Here is a 21,526-nt window from a genome sequence, read left to right as displayed (position 1 = left end):
CACACACACACACACACACACACACGGATTCACTCCCCCCACCTACAATTCCTGCCGGCCGGGGGCTCGAACTCACAACCTTTCGATTACGAGTCCGACTCTCTAACCATTAGGCCACGACTTCCCCAACAATCTAGAGTTGTACACTACATTGTAAGTATCTTTCTAACACTATAAATATAAATCAACACCTAATTATATAAATATTAAAAACAAAAATGAGGAAACATTTAAGTGAGATATTATCTCACCTAAATCTATCATGTGCTACTAAATCTTCTAAAAGTCTATAGTGCTCTAATGACTGCTAGTTGACATGTAGTTGTTAAGTTACTTATAGTTAGTAGAATGTCTAAAGTGGGCCATTGAAATAAAGTGTTACCAGAAATAATCAAATGTCTGCATGGGAAAAAAAGTCACTGAATGAAGCAACGTCAGCTTGTGAGTAAAAGAAACAAGCATCCGTATTGAAACTGTTTATCTAGAGCAGCATCTTCCCTCAGTAACCACATCTTTCTGTCATTGTGCTGAATACTACACGGTTTTTGCAGCGCTCTTTGGCGACTACACTTATTTCAGAGTGATATGCACGGATTTGCATCCATAATGAAGTTCATCTTTTTCTTAATCTATGCACCTTTTGTTTACTCAGGTGAGATTAATTTCATGATATCATCTAAAGGATGAATTCTCTGTCTGCTAACCAAATTAATCCAAATTTGGTTTTAAGGTTTTAAGAAAAAAAATGAATCTTAAACAGCTAATTTAGTTTTATTTTTGAATAACTAAACTTATGTCTATAGCCATAGAAGCTGACATGGCTTTAAAAAAATATTTCTGTCAGCAGTCCCTTCAGCTACTTCTCAGTGTTAATTTAGTTTTATTAATATTTTGAATTAGCTTTTATTTTTATAGTTTCCATGTTAATTAGTTTAGATTTTAGCTATTTAATTTTATTCTTCTTATTATTTGTAATTATGTAGGTTTCATTTATTTATATGTCAGTTTTAGTTATTTCCCTTAATAACTAAATAAACTAAATAATATTAGTGCTTCAACTTAAACTTATGCACACTTTTAATGTAAATTAACCTGTTAACTGTCCCCTGCCTTTTTTGAACATAGATCTGAATTTAAATGGTTGTAATTCATGAATGCTTTAGATTACAGACCTAGGTTGGTCTTTTTAAAGAAGACACTCCATAAGCATATAAAAATTAAAGAGGTCATATGATGTTGCTAAAAATAACATTATTTTGTGTATTTGGTGTAATGCAAGGTGTTGGTTCAAAAACACATTATTTTCCACATACTGTACATTATTGTTGCTCCTCTATGCTTCGCCTTTCTGAAACGATTTTTACAAAGCTCATCATTATGAGAAGCGTGGTGTGCTCTGATTGGCCAGCGATCCGGTGTGTTGTGATTGGCCGAATACCTTAAGCATGTGACGGAAATGATACGCCCCTCACCGTATTGTGATGCCGTGTCCCAGCACGACGAGACAAAAACAATAAATCATTATAAACAAGGCATTTGTTGCATCCAGTGGGGACATAATTACTGATTATAATGACTTATACTGTCATTTTACGCATTTGTGATCGGAGAAATGACAAACAACAAGCACTACTCTACACAGCTCAAAACTCACGTTTGAATCATCTGTGGCAAATTCTGTAAATATGAAAACATACTTACAGGCTGTGTCAGAAGCGCCAGACTGTCCTTGCAAATTTGGAATTGCCCCACTTTATAGAAACAGCCTTTGTGCAAGCCAGCGTTGTAGGCTACTCTTCCAGGTTCAGGAAATAATCCTCCGTAAAATGCGCTGCACACACTCTAATATTTGGGTTGAACTGTTCTGGAACAGTGTTGTAAATACAACTTAACTACTGATTTCTAGTTGTGTACTCATTTGGAAGCTCAAACAAAGAAGTTTCGCTTTCACAACGAAACACAGCGTCTCCAGGACATGGCGCAACAATACTACAGCGAGAACAAACATTATGCCCTCTTTCATTGAGTATACATTTGGGCTGTGTTATGCAAATCTTCCCACACCGTGACTTAGACATGTGGGGGTGTTTTTTCAATGAGCCGTTTTAGGAGGCTCTGGACGAGTCTTAACTTTTATAAAGAATATTTCTTTGGGTTTGAGACTTTAGTCTTTGCAACTTCAGGGATCTTATCTATGCACAAACAGCTTGTAACACTCCAAAGAGAAAGGAAAACTTGAAATCGCACCATATGACCCTTTTAAAGTCTTTGGTCTCATTAATCTATTATTTGTTCCAGAGCAAATAGATTTGGTTGATGGCAGAATCTCATCACGTTATACCTTATATAAATTTAATGCTGTAAATCAGAGCACTACCTTTGTACTTTTGACTGAATAGCCTGTCAACTTTTATGTTGATGTTCAAGATTCAAGATTCAAGATTCAAGAGTTTTTATTTGTCACATACACAATTATACAGAGTATAACCAGCAGTGAAATGTAGGTCAGGTCCGCTCCAAGGACAGTGCAATTATAAAGTATACAAATATTAAAAGAAGAAAAGTAGAAAAAATAAAATAAAAGAATAAAATAAAATAAAATAAAATAAAATAAAAGATAAGATAAAAAATATAAATATAAATGTGCAGGTCAGTATGTTGTTGACTTAAATAGTAATAAGAGGAATGTGCAAAAATAATGTGCAAAAAAGTTGTACAGGGTATTTGAATAGCAGCAATATGAGGTAGAGAAAAATTATTAATAGCTTATTGATATGGTGATATTTACATGGAGTCAAGTGATGTTATGACACAGAGTTAGAGTTTAGGAGCCTGATGGCCTGGGGGAAGAAGCTCCTCCTAAGTCTCTCAGTTTTTGCCATCAGGCTACGGAAGCGCTTACCAGATGGAAGCAAAGTGAATAGACGGTTACCAGGGTGATTAGAGTCCTTGAAGATTTTAACAGCTCTATTTTTGCAGCGTTTGAGGTAGATGTCCTGCACAGAGGGGAGAGCAGACCCTGAGATGCGCTCAGCTAAGCGCACAACTCTCTGTAGTGCTTTGCAGTCCTGATTGGAGCTGTTTCCATACCACACTGAGATGCACTGAGTCAATACACTTTCTATGGTCCCTGAATAGAAAGTTTTCAGGATTGCTGGTGAGACCCTGAATTTCCTCAGCTGTCGCAGATGGTACAGTCTTTGTCTGGCTTTCTTGACCTGTGTTTGGATGTGTGTAGTCCAAGTCAGGTTCTCGGAGATGTTTACACTGAGGTACTTGAAGCTACTCACCCTCTCCACAGGGGTCCCACTGATCATAAGAGGAGTGTAGGGCTGCTGCTGTCTCTTCCTAAAGTCCATGATCAGCTCTTTAGTTTTGCTCACATTCAGAGAGAGACAGTTGTCCTGGCACCATGATGTGAGACTCTCTACCTCATCCAAGTATGCGGTCTCATCGTTGTTGGAGATGAGGCCCAGAACCACAGTATTATCAGCGAATTTGACAATAGATGTGGAGCTGTGAGAGGACACGCAGTCATGCGTGTAGAGAGAGTAGAGCAGGGGACTCAGGACACAGCCCTGTGGGGCTCCTATGTTCAGAGTGATGGAGTTTGAGGTGAACTGGCCAACTTTCACCACTTGAGGTCTGCCGGTGAGGAAGTCTTGAATCCAGTAACAGAGTGAGGAGTTTAGGCCGAGGTCTGTGAGTTTAGATGCCAGCTTGATGGGGACTATAGTGTTGAAAGCTGAGCTATAGTCAATGAATAGCAGCCTTACATAATTCCCATTGTTGCTGTCCAAGTGTGTGAGGGAAGAGTGGAGAACGTGAGAAATGGCATCGTCCGTGGATCTGTTTGGGCGATAGGCAAACTGAAGAGGGTCCAGAGTATCAGGGATGGAGGAGCAGATGTGGCTCTTTACAAGTCTCTCAAAAACCTTCATGACTATAGATGTGAGGGCAACTGGGCGATAGTCATTCAGGCAAGAGGGTTTATTGTTCTTTGGCACAGGGATAATGATGGATTTTTTGAATGAGGTGGGAACCACGGAGGTAGCAAGGGACTCATTAAAGATAGACGTGAACAAACCAGCGAGCTGATCGGCGCAGGACTTCAGAACACGGCCGGTTATCCCATCAGGTCCGGCTGCTTTCCTGACGTTCACTCTCTTTAGCGCCCTCCGAACCTCATCCTCTGACACGGTGATTACAGGATCATCGCTGCTCTGCCTGCTGCTTCCTGACGCGCTGGTCGGCAGAGATGCGCCGCCGCCGTTGCCATCGAAGCGGTTTAGAAGAACATCATAGAAGATGTTTAACTCGTCGGCCAGCAACGGATCTGCTCTCACCTCCGCGGAGGATTTGTTTCCGAAGTCACAGATGGTCCTCAGTCCCTGCCACATCCGTCGAGAGTCGTTGAGCTGGAAATGAGACTCAATTCTCTCTCTGTATCTGTGTTTAGCGGCTCTTACTGCGCGTCGGAGAGCATAGGACGATGCTTTGTAGTCGCTCGTATTCCCAGACAGAAGAGCCTCATTGTAAGCGGCAGTGCGTGTGTTAACCGCGGCACGGATTGTTCTGTCCACCCACGGTTTCTGATTGGAGAATGTCCTTATCGTTATTGTTTCTGTAGCTTGCTCGGTTATCGTGTTTACGAAGCTTAATGCTACATCCGTGAACTCGCTGACGTCAGAAGAACTCGCCCGGAACATGTCCCAGTCGACGTCATCAAGCGCCGCCTGCAGCATAGTCTCTGAGTGGGAGGACCAGCGCGTCACTACTCTCTGAACCGGAGGTTCCTGAACGAGCCTTTGTTTGTATCCCGGTGTTAGAAAAATGGTGGCATGGTCCGATTTGCCAAAAGCCGGTAGTGAGCGGGCTTTGTAGGCATCCTTGAACTGAGTGTAGCAATGATCCAGTGTGTTTGGTCCTCTAGTTGGACAGGATACGTGTTGATGGAAGTTCGGCATGACCTGTCTGAGGTTGGCTTTGTTAAAGTCCCCCGCGATGATGAAGGCAGCGTCAGGATGTTTGTTAATGTAGCCGCTGAGCACATCGTGAAGTTTAGACAAAGCCAAGCCGGTGTCCGCCTGTGGTGGAATGTAAACAGCAGTAACAATGGTCGATGAAAACTCCCGGGGCAGATAAAATGGGCGGCAGATAATGGAAAGATGTTCCAGATGAGGCGAGCAGGAACGTGACAGAATGGAGATATTCCTGGGATCACACCATTTCTTGTTGATCATGAAACATACTCCTCCACCCCTGGATTTACCGGCCTCTGCTGTTCTGTCCGTCCGAAAGACAGATAAGTTATCACTTGGCATTACAGCAGTGTCCGGGACCGAGGACGAAAGCCACGTTTCTGACAAACAAAGGATGTTACAGTCCCTTATGTCCCGTTGGAAACTAATCCTGGCTCTAAGATCGTCCATCTTATTTTCCAAGGATTGGACATTAGCGAGGAGAATGCTTGGAAGAGGAGGACTGTGAGCCCTTTTCCTGAGTCTGACTCGAATTCCAGCGCGCTTCCCGCGGTGTTTCTTGATCCGTCGCCTCGGGGGGGGTATTGTTTATCTCCGCGTTCCGAAGAATCTCCAGAGGCCACGCAGGATTCGTGGATAAAGTGTCCTGAAGCAGGTTGGTGTAGCGGTTTCCAATGTCCAAAAGTGTTTCTATGTTGTAGGTGATCAGTGCCGACGTGAGATGTGTAAAAAGAGAAAGTAAAACTAAGTAAAAAAGAAAGTTGAAGCAAAATCTCAGCGGAGCGACCCGAACGGCGTCCGAACACAGCGGCGCCATCTTGATGTTGTTTATTAAATATTATTATTCAATACATAATATTTTATAGCAATAATAGCAGTATTTAATAATAGTATTTAGTCTTGAGAAACTGTGTGTGTTTGTGATAGTGATTTTAGTTACATTGTTCAGCCTTTAGATGGCGACAAGAGACTGTTTTTAATAGCGAGTCAGTGTTCATTACTTCTAAAGTTATGTATAAGTTATACTTATATATTAGTGTGTTTCATTCTTATTCCGAGGTCACCGTAGCCACCTGGATCCAGTCTGTATCCAGATCAGGAACCATGTCAATTAGATGAGCCCCAAAGACAGTTGCTTTATGAAGGACTGGTGATGGCGCAGTGGATAAGACACATGCCTTTGGTGTGAGAGACCCGGGTTCGAATCCACTGTGAGACACCAATGTGTCCCTGAGCAAGACACTTAACCCCCTAGTTGCTCCAGAGGCGTGCGACCTCTGACATATATAGCAATTGTAAGTCGCTTTGGATAAAAGCGTCAGCTAAATGAATAAATGTAAATGTAAAGACCTCGTCACCTAGACGGCCATCAGCACAAGACCACGGAACCCAACGAGTCCTTTGCACAATTCTGACTTGTTTTGCAGTAATGAATTAAAACCAGACCATGCTGGTTTTGTCTGGTCAGAGGAGAACTGTTCCACCGATTGAGCCTGGCTTCTCCCAAGGTTTTTTTTTTTGTCACTTTTGGCTCGTTTAGTTGGGGACATTTAATTTTGGGCAATGCCTATCAACTTGATTCCAGTGTAAAGATTCAAGAGATTTTACACCATTCAAGATCAAGAAGATGCAAAAGAGAACTCATCTCAGCACTCAGACCGTTTACTGTACCACATACCCAAAGCACAAAGATTTCACCTTACTGGACGAAAATTATTTAAAATGGGTTTTACCCATTGGTGGGTTAGGAAGAGGTAGCAACAATGGCTAATATCAAACTAAATTAAAACTTATAAAAGGTTAAACTTGTTTATTTTTTTCTTCTTCTTTCTCTATCCTTTCTGTCTCTTTCTGTTCTCCCCACTTTTTTTTGTTTTTTGTTTTTAATTATCTTATTATTTTTTCTCTCTCTCTCTCTCTCTCTCTCTCTCTCTCTCTCTCTCTCTCCCCTGTTCTCTTTTCACGCCTCTGGGCCTCGGTTGGCTATGGCCTCTCATTTCCTGCCCTGTGTGGTTTGGTTTAGTGGTTGGTGGGTGTACTGTGGGGCGCACAGTACACCACTCAATCATACACACACAGGGTAAGTGGGACGTGAGCATGGGGGCCTGGACTTTACACTGGGCTGGTTCGACGCTGCACGTCACACTTTTTTAATGCATCATACACTCAACAATACATATACATATACATATGTAGGGTAAGCGTGGCGGCCGGGGGTGGGACTTTGGGAATTGTGCCCTGCAGCACCTCTCCTTGACGGCTCGTCTTGGGCCTAATTTATGCCTTGCTCACGGAGGGCCCAGAGGCAGCCTTACAATATCTTACTATTTATAGCTTTATTATTATTATTATTTTGTCATTACTACTACTATTACTACCATTATTATTATTATTACTATTTGTCCTCTTCCTGATCCTCCAACCACCCCCCTGTCTCTGATGAATAAGTCTATAATCGTTATTGTTGCTACTATTACCAATTACTATTTAATACAATTATTATTGATATTTGTCATCCTCCTCACCCTCCAACTTTCCCCTCATTTCTGATCAATTGTGTTAATTACTATTATTGCTATTATTATTGTTGTTATTATTTATTAATTAATATTATTGCTGTTACTATTATTACTTATCACCTTCCTCGCCCTCCATCCTATAATTCTATTATTATTATTATTACTGTTATCATTACTATTATGTTTTCTTACTATTGTTATGTCTGTTTTACTTTATTTTTTATTTAATTGTTTTGTTTATGTACTTATGTACCACTTACACACACACACATACACTCACTCACACACACTCATCTGTCTTGAAACTGTTTATATAGAGCTGCAGCTTCCCTCAGTAACCACTTCTTCCTGTCGATGTGGTGAAGGCTAGAGAGTGTTTGCAGCGTTCTTTGACAACTATACTTATTTGAGAGTCAAATGCATGGATTTTTGTCCATAATGAAGTTCATCATTTTCTTCATCTACGTGCCTTTTGTTTACTCAGGTGAGATTAACGATGAATAATTAGGGATGAATTCCCTGTCAACTAACCAAGTAAATCCAAATTTGGTTTTACGGCTTTTTTGAACAGCGACAAAAAACTCTTATATATCTAATTAAATTTTTATTTTTGAATAATTAAACTCTGCTCTCGCCATGAATATAGCCATAGATGCTGGTATTGTGTTAAAAATAAAGATTTCTGTCAGCAAGGCCTTCATCTGCTTCCATGTGTTGAACTCTGAGTTTCTTTAGTTTTGTTAATATTTTGAATTAGTGTTTATTTTTCTATTTTTCATTTTCTTGATAATTTTTGTTTATTGTTTTGTAATTTTATTGTGTGCTTTTGTCATTTTATTATAATTATTTTTTTTTTAATATTGCTATTTCAATTTGTTTTTTATTTCCAGTGCATCAACGTAAACTTAGCTCATTGCCAAGGCAATGGCTTTAATTTTCAAGTTTTCAATTGATGTTCATATTATATTTATTATCAATTTTGTTTTATTTCAGCTTAATTTTAATTAACAGAAATGTTTTTAATATTTTTGCTTATCGATAATATCCCTGGATGAACTGATAGGTGTTTTAATCAGATTTTTTCTAATTGTTTCTAATCTAAATTTCTTGAATACAAAACAGTTTATTTTTTTATTTATTTATTTACTTATTACTTATTCTGTCCCTTTTTAGTTTATTATTGATCTAGTCCAATATAATGTAGCACTATATCCGGGTACTCAAAATGTATTGCGATACCCTGTTTTAAAAAATGGTGCGATTCCTCATTTTATTAGTACTGTTAATTTAAGAATGACATTGTTTTCATAAGAGCCATATTTCCTGAGTTTTGTCGACTTGCGACAGCAGGACAGTGTGTGTTCAGCACTCTGCTTCCGCTTCCTGCATGAACACTGGCTGTCCCAAACTTCGTATATCCACATATCCACGCAGCGAAGGAGTGCTTAAAGTTATTGACAATTTAGAGTGAAAGATGAACATGCATGAATGAGAAAGTAAAGCGAGAGTTATTAAGCGCCAATAAAGAAAGCTGCCTTTCTCACAGACAGCATGAGATTGCAAATTCAGATATCTTTCACTACTTACTGCACTTCAATGGTCAAAAATACCCACACAATTATGTTAAAATGCCCGTCTTATCTTATGACTTAAGTGATGGAAACGGATGAGAAAGAAACACGTGTATCAATAAATTGGATCCATGCAGCTCTTAAAGTGACAGCAGGCTAATATTCCTGCTGCTGTCTGTATCTGTATTATTAATCAAACAACAAAATAAAAAGAAAAATCACTCACTGATCTTGACTTTGGTAGCTTTAATAAGGATCAATGAATGTTTAATACAGTGAAGATTACGCAGCGCTTTTTTACAATTTGATGACTTTATTCAATTTCTGTATTATCTCTTGCTTGAATACTACTGTAAATTAGACCTACTGTACCCAAAAATGTTGTTTATTTCATTTGTCTTTTTTTTTTGTCCTTTTGTTTGTAATTTGCATCTATGCTCTTATTGCTAATAACAAAGCTAAAGAAAATTGCCTATATCATAATATAAATTGTTATCATGAAATAAAATTACTCATATCTTGAAATACATATTTCATATATATTTCCAATCCCTAGCTCATGCCCTCAAATAATATAAGTCAAAAGAGTTTGATTTATATTGTGAACTTTTTCACAGGGCCGTTGAGGTGAATAATAACTGTCTGGTTTGGCTTCGTTCTTTTAACTATCTTACCAGTGTTGCAAAGATCTATATTTGCCTGTAGGCTTGGTTCTATCACAGACTGGTGTCATGCTAGAAACATGCCAAAACATGTTAGTGGTGTGTTAATTCATGCTAGAAGCATGGCAAACATACTAGCCATATTGTTACTGACAAAAAAGGAATGTATTTTCACTATTTTTGTATTTTATATTCTATTTAAATCAATGTTATAAACAAGTTATGTTAAAAGTAATCAAAAATATATCACAAAGTAATCATATTACCTAAACATAATTACCTAAATTTTTTGTTGTGTAACTTAGAATCAGTACCAGAATACAATTTACCCAGACATGGTGGTGTTTAACTGTAATTGTCTTGTTGTTTGTTTAGAGTTGCACACCTTCATCACTACATACACTGGAATAAATGGACAGATGACTGAAGGAATCCCAGAGTTTTCTGCTGTAACTACTCTGGATGGACGACAGATTGATTATTATGACAGTGAGATAAAGAAGCTGATTCCCAGACAGCACTGGATGAAGGAGTTTGCATCTACAGACATGTGGAAAGAAGACACTGAGATCAGAGAACGAGTGCAGAAGATCTACAAAAACAATATTCATGTTCTAATGCAGCGATTCAATCAGTCACGCGGTGAGTTACAATACTTCATACTAGAAATGTCAAAGATGACCTTATACATTAAAAAGGAGCAGATCTTATGGCATCTCCTTTTGTTCTTCAGGTGTTCATACGTATCAGAGGATGTATGGATGTGAATGGGATGATCAGACTGAAGAATCCCAAGGGTTTGATCAGTACGGTTATGATGGAGAGGATTATGTCACACTAAACCTGAAGCAGCTCAGATACATCACACCTGTACCACTGGGAGTAATAACAACCCACAAGTGGAATGACAACAGAGCCCAACTTGAATTTCTACAACAATACTACCAACATGATTGTGTTAACTGGTTAAAATATTTCTTGAGGTTAAGGAAAGTGGATTTAGAGAGAAGAGGTAACTTGTCTTCAAGAAATTCACTTTGTTCAAGAAGTAGATCATGTTTTATCTGTGCTACTCTTTCTTATGGACTGCTTCATTAAAACAGAATGTACATACAATAAATGCATAAATTTAACCGATCTCTTCTGAAGTATTAAGTATTTTAATCACATTTATCTCAATCTTATTTGTTTTAGCTCCTGAAGTGTCTATTTTACAAAAGGATCCCTCGTCTCCAGTGGTGTGTCATGCCACAGGTTTCTACCCAGCAGCAGTCACTATCACCTGGTTAAGAAATGGACAGGAGGATGATGAAGATGTGGATCTTGAAGAGCTACTATCAAATGAAGACGGGACCTTCCAGAAGACATCTACCCTCAATATTCGACCAGACGAGTGGAAGAAGAACCAGTATGTTTGTGTGGTGGAGCACATGACAGGGACCATCCAGAAGATTCTGACTGAGGATGAGATCGAGAGTAAAAAAATGCTTTTTTTGGTTCCTATTTTTTGTCAGTTAATAAGTAGCTGATATTAAAGGTTAATAAAATATTACAACTAAAACTAAAATGACTAAAATTGTTACATGCTTGATTTTATTATAGAGAGATGATTACGTAACATTTAAGGGAGATAGAAATGCTGCTGCAAGTGCAACAAACAGAAATAATCAAGGAGATGCGAATAACTTGAAGTGTTAGGAATGAACTTGATTAAAAGTTACAATCATAATTAAAATAAATTTTATATGTATATCATTTTATCAGTTGTTTATTAATCATGCAACAATACATATTACTGTTATAGTTTTCATGAATAATCATTGCTATATAGATTTAATATAGCTATATAACTTTGTCTAGTGCGCTTATGAATGTTTTTAGCATGATTTGTGAAAACTGAACTACTATACTGAATGAAATAACATAGACGTCTTCATTGCTTGTTTTTGCATAGGCTATTATATTTATTATACGATTCATTCGCAAATGGGAATCGTTCATTCCCTGGATAAAAGAGACAGTATGCTTGGTATAAACTATGCGTTTCTTAACATGTCGCTGACCCTAAACTGCAACTTCCCACTTTATACATTTTTTAAAGTGTCAAATTAAGTGGAAAATATGCTTATAATAGCTGGATCTGCCTGCGCCCTCACTCACAACTCTCCCAAGCCTCGTTTACTGCGCCAGCATCTCACAGCGATCATTTTCATACCATGGATGTGAAACATTCTTGTCTAAACTTACTAATACACACAAACATTCATATGAGGAGTTTTAAACAGCAAATTACTCATTCAGAGAACAAATTTTATTTTTGAACATGAAAGATTTTAGCGATGTCCGGACCTCGGTGACCTCATAGTCATAGCTGGCTACGGCCCTGCCTATACCCTATATAGGGCACTATTTGAGGGGACCACTACTTGTAGTTGCATCTGAAACCATAGTGGACGTCAGGGCCATGGCAGGCCTTTTTAAAAGTGTGTGTGTGTGTGGGGGGGGCAGCTGTCATGTGACGTGACCCTCAATGGCAAACTATGTACATAATGTACAAATTAAGTACATTCATGTACATATTATAATAAATTCTAAATAGAATAACAATTGCTGTTTTAGAGCATCCTAGAGGCAATTTTGGGAACATGCCATTTTTTGTGTTGCATTATCGCAGATCCAGTGATGACGCGATGTTACAGTAGGCTAAATCATAACATGGAAGTTTGATCGCGTGATTCGTGTCATCGCAACATAACACATACTTTACAGTGTGTGTTTGAAAAAATGACGTAATCGTCCTGTTTTTTTTCTGGGGTGCATTGTACCAAATGCCCCTTTGTGTCATCTGGTGGTGATTTTGTGAATGAGTTTTTAAATTTGACTGTTGTATTTACCACGCCAGCAGAAACAGTCATTTTGGTTGACTACTTATTGTATTTCCTCCATGTTCCTCCAGACAATTTGAAGATGATGCAGTATTTGCAGGAAGTCGTGGCCTAATGGTTAGAGAGTTGGACTCGTAATCGAAAGGTTGCGGGTTCGAATCCCCGGCCGGCAGGAATTGTAGGTGGGGGGAGTGAATGTACAGCGCTCTCTCCACCCTCAATACCACGACTGAGGTGCCCTTGAGCAAGGCACCGAACCCCCAATTGCTCCCCGGGCGCCGCAGCATGGCTGCCCACTGCTCCGGGTGTGTGTTCACGCTGTGTGTGTGTGTGTGTGTGCATTTGTTCACTACTCACTGCTGTGTGTGTGCACTTGGATGGGTTAAACGCAGAGCACCAATTTCGAGTATGGGTCACCATACTTGACAATACGTCACGACTTTCACTTTCACTTTCATTTTTGTGTGGCAGAGCTTAAGGGAAAGGCCATCCAGAGGATACGCGATCGAGAATAATAACAGTAAGTTGGTAATAATGTGTTATAGTGTTTTTACGCTTGGTTTTGGGTGAGCTATCCATTTAATGTAGTGATTTAGAAAAAAAGTCTTTGTTTGCTTGTTTTTAAACAGTATAATTCCAAATATCCTCTTTTAATCGTTATGACATTACTTTGCAGAATCCAAAGTGTGAGCAGACAACCTGTCAAAATAAAAAGCCAACCTGCAATTATAAAAATCTTTGAATCTTTCCTCCAATCATCGGCACTTTTCCAATATTTCAGGAATCTTCAGGATGTGGGAGAAAAAATGATTCCAAGCATGCATGTGTGACCAAAACATGTTTTTTTAGAAAATGTCCTGTAATTATGTAATTATATCCTGTAAAAAATGTTCTGTGAATAAGTTCACTGATTATGTGTAGTTTTGAGGGCTTTTATTATTTGAAAGGTTATTTATATATACAGTGTATGTATATAATAAATAAAATGATTGTAAGAAACATGAGCTTAAAAAAAAAGCACGTTTCAATGGAAATTTAATAATGGTATGTGCAACATCAGCTAAATGTGTAATTATGTAAAAGATATGCGCTTTGTAAAGTATGTGTTTTATCTTTATCCATAACTTACAATTTAGATTTTTCGTCTTTTTATCCTGTGATTTAAAACACACACACACACTCACACAAAAAGAAAATATAAAAATCCATGGCATGAATGCATGGCGCAGATTACTTTTTATTGGTTTATACATAAATTACCAGTTGTGAGTTTTGTTCATGCATTTTGTCACATGTTGGTTTCTGTTCAGTTCCTGTTTGTCCTTATTTGGGTTTTCCTGTTCTAGTTAAGTTCATGGTGTATGCCTTTCACCTGTTTGGCATTAATCATCTTGTTAACTCCTTTGTTCCATTTCCCTTTTAAGTCCTCAGTTCTGTCCTTTTCTTTGTCTCAGTTTAATGTTTAATAAATGGAAGAGTGTGTTGATGCTAGTTCGTCTTTTGTTTAGCCTACAACCACAAATCCGTAACACATTTACAGTGGCATTAATAGAAAAAATAAATAAATATATATAATTGACTTGCTGAGTGGTGCAATTCTGTTGCATTTGTCTTTTAAACAACAAATCCAGATGGTGAGTAAATGATGAGTTTAAATGTTTTGTGCACTGTTCTTTTAAATAATACACCACCCCTGCTTCATTTACAACTTTTTCTAGTCATAGTTTTACTTTGTTGGTTGACACTGGTATTGGGTGTAGCAATATTCATCCATTCATTCATTAATACATACATTTAACTTTGGAACTCCCCAATTACTCAACTTACCTTGGTGTACTCGGTTTTTTCTTTTACTTCGGTACTATAGTACAGATCTGTAGTCTTTTTTTTATAGGTCTCTCTCCATCCCTTCAGTTTCTCTCAGAAAATGAAACTCTTGTGTTTCAGATGATAAAACCCTAAATCGTGTAATTTTCCGCCTCACGGGGCCGGTGTGGCCGCCGCTGAAATATTGTTCTTGGTAATGAAAATGAATCGACACTCGACACGTGAGGCGCCCTGGAGCTTCGGGAGGAATATAAACAACCTTCGCAGTGTGTTTTGGCTCACCTCTTCACCTCTTGTTTGAACCAGCGAGGGTCCCCCTCTCTCTTCTCCCAGCAGGTTTATTCTCGCTCTCAGGGGTCCAAGCGCTTGCAGCACGATTCCAGCGGCCATTAGCTCGACGAGAGGTAGTGAAGATGAGCGCGCTGGCCGGAAAACACACACACACTCCCGCTGCTCGCCGCAGGCTCCATCCGAGACTCGCTGAAGATTTCCAAGCCCAAATTACATCTTCAGTTTCTCTCATCCAGCAGCCTGCAAACAAACCTGCGGCTCGAGGAGCTTCACAATGTCATCTCTGACCTCTGGAAGACAACCACTTACACTCATGCCTGTGCTTCCTCAAAGCAACAGATTTAGCTGTTCAGTTCTGTCGTGTTATTTATATACCTTTTTGACACACATTTTAGATAGAAACTGGGGTTTTAATGTTATTTTTTTCTGTAATTAAACTGGTGTTGATAGGGCATTGCTAAGGTGTCGCTATGCAATTAACCATTGCCATAGAGCTGGATTGACAGGCGATCTGACCAATCATAATGCCGAATCCATTTTTTCCTGTTTTCCCTCTCTCTCTCCTATACACACACACACATTATATATACATATATATTCTTTATTTTTTATTTACCATGCTGTCATACTTATCGTATTTTATAGGAAATGAACAGAGACATAGCCTAATAAGTGCTGTAACAGACCCAAATCATCACTGCTGCATAGTTGCATTTTTCCAGTTGCCAAATATGTTAATGTAGTGATTACGTCCATTTCTGGCGGTATGGCATTTCTGCACGGTGTCTGAGATGTTAGCATGTCTTTAATAAGATCAGTCACAAACATGATCCCTGCACGATCTAATGTGTAGCGTCTTATTAACAAATAAAAATCACAAAGTAAACCACATTTAAAAACAAATTCATGACCAATCTCTGTAAAGATCCATTGATTAGTAACAACCCACAATAGGTACATCATCAACTTCAAAAAAACAAAAAACAAACTCATACACATATGCATGTAAACATAATCTGTACATGCATACTAGAACGCACATCAGGCCCAGATTACATTATAACATCACATTAAATAGAGCTTCACCATTCATGCCGTTAGGTGATAATGTCTGAGGGGTAAAAATCCAAAACCGCTCATGTTGCTGTAAGAGCAATTCAATTAGCACATTAACCCTTTCAACACCACAAACATGTAAGGTAGAAACATCACGATTTAGGGCAAGAAAATGGGCTGCAACTGGATATTTCACATCTTTTCTCCTGACAGAACTCTCATGTTCACTAATTCTTTAAGTTGACGTGATGTTTTTCCAACATAATCTAAACCACAAGGACACGGAATCAAATAAACAACATGCGTAGAAACACAGGTAATAACAGAATTTCTATTATTTTCTATATTTTTTACCAGTTCTTGGATGACAAAAGAAAGAAGTTTTTGATGTATTATTGCACTGAGCGCAATTACCACACTCATAATTACCATTTGGTATAGGGTAGGGGTGCTCCGATCAGGATTTTTGACGCCAATCACAAAAAGCAGTATCTGCCGGTCCGATACCGATCTTTTTAAAGCCATCTTTTTATCATGTAGAATTATTTATAGTGATACTCCAATCAGTATTTTTAGACATTTATTCAGGGGGGGAGGTTGAAGCCGGGTCATGCTCCCTCTTAAGGTTTATTTATTTGTTGGTTTGCTTAAATGTTTATTTTTGTAAAATGGTCTTTTGTGCTATCCACCACACATGCAAATTTAGTTGATTGCGTAACTGCAATAAAGTAAAAGGCTAGTTAACAATTACTTGTTTACATAGGATATAATGTATTTTATATTATTTATTATTTAGACACTAGGCTATAATTTGACAGAATGTTCTAATTCAATACGGGAAGTCAATTTAACATTTTCTTATATTGATATTATTTCTTACTCCTTAACAGTTCACCAGGCTCTTAATGATTTAATCTGTGCCATCACTGGAATATCTGAAGGTTTCTCCATCACTCATCATTAGAACCCATTGGCTCTCGATTCTGACTTGTGCTTGCTCTTATGAAAAAGCACCATAGTTCTTAACTGTAGCATTTGTTATAATAAGGCTAGCCTATTAATCATTACCAGGCCAATAATAACTTTTTTTTATTATTCTATATTGCATTTGTTATGAGAAACAACAGCCTTTAGATCTTTAGGAGAAATTATATTCCCTTAACAGATTATCTATTATAAATTCTACAAGTTAGACTAAATTTACCACACTAAATAAGCCTACAATAAAACATGATAAATTATAGTAAAGTGGTCATGAGAAATTTAAAGATAAAGATTAGAGTTTGAGGTGAACTTTGCCGGACAGTCGATCGCCAGGAACAGGATTGGACACCCCTGTGCTAGAGTGTTAAAAGTGGTTGCTAGGGTGTTGGCAGGGCAGGGCTGTTCTGTTATGTTTGTAAGGGTGCTATATTCCATACTGTTGCTAGGGTGTTGGGGTGGTTGCTAAGGTATTACTACAGTATGTGGTTTCTAAGGTGTTCTGGGCTGTTGTTAAGTAGTTGTGCTTTATGGGAACTTACTAGACATTTCATTGCAATTTCTACAGTGCTCTGTATAGTTACTTGGCCATTGCTAGGCAGTTGGTAAGATGTTGTGGATTGTTGCTAGGGTGTTACTATGTGGTTGCTAGGTGTTTTCCTCCCTGTGTGAAAATAATTTCCCTATTACCGCTTGAGTCCCTCCTTCAATTTAAGTCTATTGGCCTTTGTCAGATTTCTATTGTGCGGCGGGATAATTCGAGGCATCTTCATGTGTGTGGCTCAGATGGTGAGCTGAAGTCTAATAGACTAATTCATTTTGCACAAATTGAACCTGAAATTGAGTCATTCTAAAACACCTCACAATGATCACAATATAAAATGACACTTTTTCTGCTACGAGCTGAACTCAATCCGCTCTCATGTCATCACGCAGCCATAATTTGATTGGCTGTGAAGTGTTTTTGACACATCCAGACTTAAGAGCTGTTGCGGTTGTTGATTGGCTGTCAGCACCTGTAGAGTTTTAAGAGGAAGAGGAAATCAGGACTCTTAATTAACAACTTGGTGATGGCCTCAAATCCATGTGTGAAGATGACACTGTATGTGTTTCATTTGACTAGATGTGATTGTGCGTAAACATCATCCTTAGATATGTGAGTTTAATGCTACTGTATATAAACGTGACCACGCCCAGTTGATTGGTAGGTTTCCATGTGAAAGAGCTTAGATACAAGCTTTCACAACAATGTTGTAAAAACGATTGTAATACTGTTTTTATCATAAGCTTCTTTAATGTGTGATGCTGTTTGTTGTTTTAACATAATACTTATTTTCATAACATCGCAGAAACGGTATGATATTGTTCGCACATCCTTTTGCAATATTTTATTAAAATTTTTACAACATCTATAAAAAAAATTATTTAAATTTAAATGTTTTAAACCCAAACAAAACATTCCAGAAACATTGTCGGTTTTTTTTTTTGGGAGGGAGGGGGGGGGGGGGGGGGGGGGGTTGTAGTAAAATTACATCGGAATGATGTTTTCAAATCTATTTATGATCAAAAATGCATATAAACAAATGCATTTTCACTGTTCCCTTTAACGTTTAATTTTAATGTGCAGATTGGTATTACAAACCCAAAAGAACATTCCAGAAATATTGCTGTTTGGTTTTTCTCAGGAAATTTATACTAGAATGTATTTATGACTACAACAAACTTTACCTATATCAAACCTATAAACATAAATTCGCACTGCTTAATTTAACATTTAATTTAAATATACAGATTGTTACTATAAATGCAAACGAAACGTTCCAGAAAGTTTTTTTTTTTATTTTTAGGAAATTAGGTTCCAATGATGTTTTGTAATGTATTTATGACTAAAATATTTCAGAACTTTACCACATAAAATCTATAAATGGTCACACTGTTTAATTTGATGTTTAATTTAAATATGCAGATATTATTTTAAATCTAAAAGAAAAGTTTGTTTGGTTTTTGCAGTAAATTTACATTATAATGATGTCTCAAAGCTAAATTGTGGGGTATTTTTTACATTGTTTCATAATGTTTTTTGCTGGTTGTATAAAATTAAAATGTTTTCATGAATAAATTCACGAGAACTAACGAGTGCTGCGTTAAAGACCAAAAAGAATGAGAAGAAGATGAAGGACCACAGACTCCTCTAAGGTGGGTGTATTTGATTAATTTGATTTATCATTTCATTTACCAAACCATCATTAAACACATGTTTATTACCTAGGGGCCTGAGAACAGATTGCAAGGCCGTAAACTGCTGTCAGAAGCCATTTGCGAAGAGGACAAGAGATTAAACGTGAAGAAGAACAGCAGAATGGTGCCAGTGGCTGGTATATATAGATCTTCACCCATGTATTATGAATCCAGACAAATGGGCTTTTGCTGTTTCTGCTGCACAGATGAGGTCATAAACTCTTGTTCAGCTGCGAAACAACAGCCTTGTGTGTGTTAATGAGCTTTAAACTTGGAAAGATGATCATGAGATGCTCTGGTGTCGCAAATGAAGAAAGACACACCATTTGGTTTTAGGTGAACTAGTCCTTTCAAAAGAGGATTTTTGGATTTATTTTTTTTGCTGGTCATCGGCTCCTCCATTTGTTATGATTTGATGGCTTTCAGAAACACTTCTTTCTTGGTTTTAGCTTAAGTCCAACAGATTTTAATGTGTGTGTGTCTGTAGTAAAATTACATTAGAATGATAATTTGATATGTATTTATGACTTGGCATGCTTAACAACATGCTTAATGCTTAACAGCTTTACCACATCAAACCTATAAACAAATTTTAAATTTTTCATTTAATGTTTAATTTAGATTACTTTAAATACAATTGAAACGTTGCAGAAACATTGCTGTTTTTGTAGTAAAATTACAGTAAAATGTTTTAAAATGCATTTGACTAAAATGGCTAACTTTACCACATCAAACCTATGAATAAATTCATTTGTTTCTTTTAATATTTAACTCATATGTGCAAATTGCTACTATAAATCCAAAAGAAATGTTCCAGAAGCGCTGTTTTTTTTTACAGTAAAATTACGTTAGAATGATGATTTGTAATGCATTTATGACTTAAATGTTTAACAAATTTACTATATCAAACCTATTAATATATACATTTTCAAATTTAAATGTTCAGAGTGTTACTTTACAAATAAAACGTTCTACAAATGTATGTTTTTTTTGTAAAAAATTATGTAGAATGATGTTTGAAATGTACTTATGACGTAAATACCTAACTTTATCACATCAAACCCATAAACAGATGCATTCTTTTTGTTTGTTTTGTTTCCTTTAATGCTTTAAATGTGCAGAATTTTGCTATAAATCCTGTACAAAATGTTACGGAAATAAAATTGTTACAATGATGTATTGAAATGTATTAATGTCTTAAATGTTTATTAACTTTACCATAAACTTATAAATCACTGTTTAATGTGATTTAAATGTGCAGATTGTTACTTTAAATACAAGGAAACATTCCAGAAACTTCATTTGGTTTTTGCAGTAAAAATATTTTTTAGAAGGGGTTTTAAAATGTGTTTATGACTTAAGTCTAACAACTTTACCACATCAAACACAATTTTTCCCTGTTTAGTTTGAATGTGCAGATCCACAACAGAGCTCAGTTTTAAGCAGGGAAAGACGATTGTGAAATGCTGGTGTCTCCAAATAAAGAGACTCGTTCAGTTACGTCCCAGCAAGCATAAAACAGTCGTTTTTTGTTGAACTGAAAGAGGATTTTTGGATTTATTTTCCCGCCACGGCCATCGGTTCCTCCATTCGTTATGATTTGGCGGCCTTCAGAAGCAATTCCTTGCTTTCAGCTTAACTCCCACTGACTCGCGCCATTACACCAATGCTTTTTCCGGCGGGAAGTGTAAAAAAAAAAGCGATCTATCGGGTAAATGGTGACCTCTGCTTGCTTGCTCTCTTGAGTGTAAGCGCGGGAAGATGAAGTAGACTTGTCGCCCGGTGTAGCCGCGCTCATCTGTGAGGACGCTTCTGCTGGGCCTGTTGTCTTTTGTTTTTTTTCCTAAATAAGAGTGTGATGCTGAGAGGAAATACATCACCGCTCCAATAAATGTGATATATTTATAGATATAGAGGTATTTGTCAAAGCAACACCAACCGGCCATGTTGTCCAAGTGCAGCTGTGATGTTTCACTTGAGGCAACTGGAAGACATTGGTTTTATTTACAGTTTCTGCTTTTGCAAGGAAACATCACAGTCTCATATTTCTAATAAATCTACTTAGAACATGTACGGGTCACAAATTAATGCAAGACTAGTGCCATTATATGTAACTGAAAAATTGTGCTTAATGTAAAAAAAAAAAAGCTATATTAAATTTTAATTTTATATAATGTTAGTTAAATGTAACTAAAAATATTACATTTCTTTGTGTATCTATATCTAAAGTGTAATCTATATTTTTATTTAATATTAAATAAATTAGTCACTTTAGTTTTAAAGTTGAGAATGATTGTAAAGAGATATTATTATTACTATTGTATGTTAATATAAAACAATAAAATATTCAATTAATTTACCCCCCCCCCCCCCAAAAAAAATTATTATATTGATGTATTTGCACATTAATTTAAGAGTTTGTATCTGCATGTTTTGTGCGTTGTATATTGCATTTTAATTTAACAGAAAAATTGTATCTATTATAGTATATATATTTGTATCTATGCAATATTG

At 37.2% G+C, this 21,526-nt stretch overlaps 1 protein-coding gene across 1 annotated transcript; it reads left to right on the top strand.

Moving 5' to 3' along the window:
* Positions 1 to 508: 508 nt before the first annotated feature.
* On the top strand, positions 509 to 11,291 carry LOC306874877 (major histocompatibility complex class I-related gene protein-like). The gene is made up of 4 exons (XM_079425170.1): positions 509 to 652; positions 10,110 to 10,376; positions 10,468 to 10,746; positions 10,929 to 11,291. The coding sequence occupies exons 1-4, from the start codon at positions 586 to 588 to the stop codon at positions 11,261 to 11,263; spliced, it is 948 nt and encodes a 315-aa protein (XP_079281296.1). The 5' UTR covers positions 509 to 585; the 3' UTR covers positions 11,264 to 11,291.
* The last annotated feature ends 10,235 nt before the right edge of the window (positions 11,292 to 21,526 follow it).

Source organism: Barbus barbus (genome assembly GCF_936440315.1).
Source record: "Barbus barbus genome assembly, chromosome: 9".
NCBI lineage: Eukaryota > Metazoa > Chordata > Actinopteri > Cypriniformes > Cyprinidae > Barbus > Barbus barbus.
The sequence above is the reverse complement of the archived record's forward strand: the minus strand, read 5'-3'. Positions and strand labels throughout refer to the sequence as shown.

Coding starts and splice junctions, on each gene's coding strand:
- LOC306874877 (XM_079425170.1), top strand. CDS start 586: ATGCACGGATTTGCATCCATAATGAAGTTCATCTTTTTCTTAATCTAT. Junction 653..10,109: donor TGCACCTTTTGTTTACTCAG/GTGAGATTAATT, acceptor TTGTTTGTTTAG/AGTTGCACACCTTCATCACT. Junction 10,747..10,928: donor AGTGGATTTAGAGAGAAGAG/GTAACTTGTCTT, acceptor TATTTGTTTTAG/CTCCTGAAGTGTCTATTTTA.